Source organism: Salvia hispanica, chromosome 6 (genome assembly GCF_023119035.1).
Source record: "Salvia hispanica cultivar TCC Black 2014 chromosome 6, UniMelb_Shisp_WGS_1.0, whole genome shotgun sequence".
NCBI lineage: Eukaryota > Viridiplantae > Streptophyta > Magnoliopsida > Lamiales > Lamiaceae > Salvia > Salvia hispanica.
Window position 1 is genome coordinate 17,166,577 of NC_062970.1, and position 3,271 is coordinate 17,169,847.

Consider the following 3,271-nt stretch of genomic DNA (forward strand, 5'->3'; position numbering starts at 1 on the left):
GTACAAACTCTTCTTGTTGCAACTGTGCACATTCATACTTTAATTATAGATTAAGAATCTACAATCAACATCAGATTCAGTATTCGTGTTATCTCAAATACTCCGAATACGTCATAAAATAAAAATAAAAGCATAGAAACACAAAAAATAAAAGCAAAGTTTATATGAAAGGGCAATTTGGTCAAGTAGCTACCCCACGAAGTCAAACAGTCAACTCGGCTGCATGATTGGCTAGCCAGTGTGAGTACGTGGTGAAGTATGATTGGAGCATTACAGACCATCGGGATTCACAGCTCCTCACAGAATAATTAAAGTTAAACAAAAAGCAGAGAGAAAACACAAACACACACACTCTCTCATCTTTGTTCAATTCTACAGTCACACTGTGTTTTCTCTCTCCAAAAAACACCCAAATTCCAGCACTCTTCATCCAGAGGCAGTTACAAGCTACGCCAACCAATGAATTGTATTCCTCATTTCAATACTTAGGGCTCGGGAACTGACTTCCATTTTTTCTTCAATTTTTGCGTGGGAAATTGAAAAATGCTGGAAGCTGCAGCAGTGGTGAGCAATGTCGGATTCTCATCCCATCTCCACAGCTGCGGCGACAGCTCCGAGGAGGAGCTATCTGTTTTGCCCCGCCACACCAAGGTTGTTGTCACCGGAAACAACCGCACAAAGTCGGTGCTGGTGGGGCTTCAGGGCGTCGTCAAGAAAGCTGTTGGCCTCGGTGGATGGCATTGGCTGGTATGATTTCACTGCAAAATTCGCCTTTTCTTCTTTCGTTTTTTCTCTCAATTTTGTAATTTTCAATTTGCTTATTGGGGCAATGTGTTTTGGGTCTTATTTGTTTTTGTTGGACTCATTCAGCTTTGATTTTGGGACGAAGAAAGTAAGTATTTTTGGCAAGATTTTAATGCTTTTAGTTCCTTTATAAGCTTAAACTTGTGTAATTAAGAATTTACCTTATACAGAATTGACATTGAAATTTATCATCTGAGTATTGTTTGAGCTATGCTGATAATGGATTCCTTTTTTTGCATGTGGGGCTTTTGTGCTAGATCTGACTTAATTACTTTTGTTTTCATAATGTGGATGCTAATTTGACTTCTATTTTTACCAATTGATTAAATTTTTTGTTTAGTTACCCTTTTTGATGCTTCTTCCTTAAGATCACTTTCGCTATGTTTTGTTATTGCAAACTAGCTTATCATGGCAATTCTGACATTGATTTAATTTTTTTGACATTTTAAATGAACTTAGCGAATATTGCAAATTAACTTAAGGTGTTGAGTGCTTCCCGTGACTGATTAGACACAGCATTGTTGGTTTTGCAAGTATTGATGAGTATTTCTGTATTATCTGAGCTGTAGATTTTTAGGAGTTCCCAACTCAATTACTCAACAGAAACTGTTCTTGGAGGAAAGTTAGGATTGTTGATCATTGTATAATTGAATGATCTATACCATGAAATTTGTAATTTTTTTAAAAAAGATTGGAGATGCTTGAGAAAGATACATTGAGATTGGATGATTATTTAGTGGAATTAGTTTTTTGATGGATGTGCAGGTTCTCACTAATGGAATTGAGGTGAAGCTGCAAAGAAATGCTTTAAGTGTTCTTGAACCTCCTACTGGGAACGAAGAAGACGACTACCCTGAAAGTGAACACGAGCATTGGAATAGCTCGGATATTGGTAAGCCTTGTAGGTAGGTTTTTTAATTTTTATTTTGGCTCATGTGACTATATGAGGTCCTCTTTCTGCAAAATCAAATGAAAAAACTTTTAAGCTGAAAACTGATCTTGTTCTATGATAAAAATATTTCCTATTCAAGCAATAATATTGCTTTATGTTTGAAGATGGGCAAAAGTATTTGTGAAAGTCACGCCTGCTGTCAATTTACATAGGATTCCTTATATTTTGTTTACCACTTTTTCCAATTATACTGTCCCCCATTTTTGTACTACAACCTTGTATTCATCCATTAGAGTGATCTAATTATATGCTTTATTGCAATTTTGTAGCATTCGACGATGCTCATAAGTCCCATAGGTCGAGGCATCGCATTCACCGTTCATCTAGCAAGACTCTCCGTCGCTCTCTCTCCTCTGAATCACAGCTGAAGGATTCTGCTTCTACAGCAAAAGGGTCCTCGGTGAGAAAGGCTTTCCCTTTTCCATTATTCTAGAATAAAAGGCTGAAGCAACTTTTGCTGCCTTCTTTATCTCATCCTCGCAAATCATTGACTACAATTGATCATTGATAAATACCTCAGGTCGACCTAAGCAAACTTGAGATGGCCGCGCTCTGGAGATATGCGCTGCATTTTAACCTTGTGAGTGGCTTCGCACGGCTAAGAAAGATACACTTTGCTTTACAATTCAGTTATGTACAGAGCATTAACCTATTCTGTCCGGTTTCAGGTGGATACAAATCCTAACCCTTCCAAGGATCAACTAATTGATGTTGTCCAGAGGCATTTTGTTTCACAGGTTTGTTATTACTTGCACAAGGTCTTGTTGAAGATGAAACAAATGTTGCGATTACTGATGAAAATATGTGTGTTGGGTGCAGCAACTGGATGAGCTTCAAGTGATTGCAGGATTCGTGCAGGCGGCAAAGAGACTTAAGAAAGTTTGCAAGTGATCATGTTTCGGAGAGCTGACCACAACCCTAACAAAGTTGCGATTTGTTGGAATGTACATGTGTTAGTAATGGTTTCTAGTAGTGTAAGTGTAGATAAAGCTCTATGTAGATATGACTGACTGAGAGAAGGCCATATCCCGAACATTTGTGCTAACCTGCAGCAAGCAAGCAAAAAACTGGGGACTTTTTCTTCAAATTGTATAGCCCCCTCCCTTCATAATCAAATTACCTTAACCCTTTTCATGGATCTTTTCTTATTTCTCAAATACTATCTCTCAAGAGTTATTATAGTAGTACTAGTACATTCTATCAAATCTTATGAGAGAGAGCATCCTATGTTGGTTGGTTGGAGATGGAGCATCCTATGTTGCATAGATATGTTCAATGGTAATCCAACTGTCACTTTACCAGATGGTCTTGATTAGGCTCTCATTTTTGGGTACATGTACCACAAAATTCCAGATAACTAATGACACTAATTTTGTGTGCAAGTGGGGACTTGAGCATTCCCACTCATATTCATCAATTCATGGCGTGATTAGCTCAAATAATAGTAATGACAAAGAGTAATATGGCATACTAGTAATGTTCTTTTTTTTTATATATAATAAAAGCGGCAAAGGC

At 37.5% G+C, this 3,271-nt stretch overlaps 1 protein-coding gene across 1 annotated transcript; it reads left to right on the forward strand.

Moving 5' to 3' along the window:
- The first annotated feature begins 357 nt into the window (after positions 1-357).
- Positions 358-2,894, forward strand: LOC125193579. The gene is made up of 6 exons (XM_048091404.1): positions 358-747; positions 1,570-1,696; positions 2,026-2,156; positions 2,277-2,336; positions 2,425-2,493; positions 2,576-2,894. Exons 1-6 carry the CDS (start codon positions 544-546, stop codon positions 2,645-2,647), a joined length of 663 nt encoding a protein of 220 aa, XP_047947361.1. The 5' UTR covers positions 358-543; the 3' UTR covers positions 2,648-2,894.
- Positions 2,895-3,271: the final 377 nt, after the last annotated feature.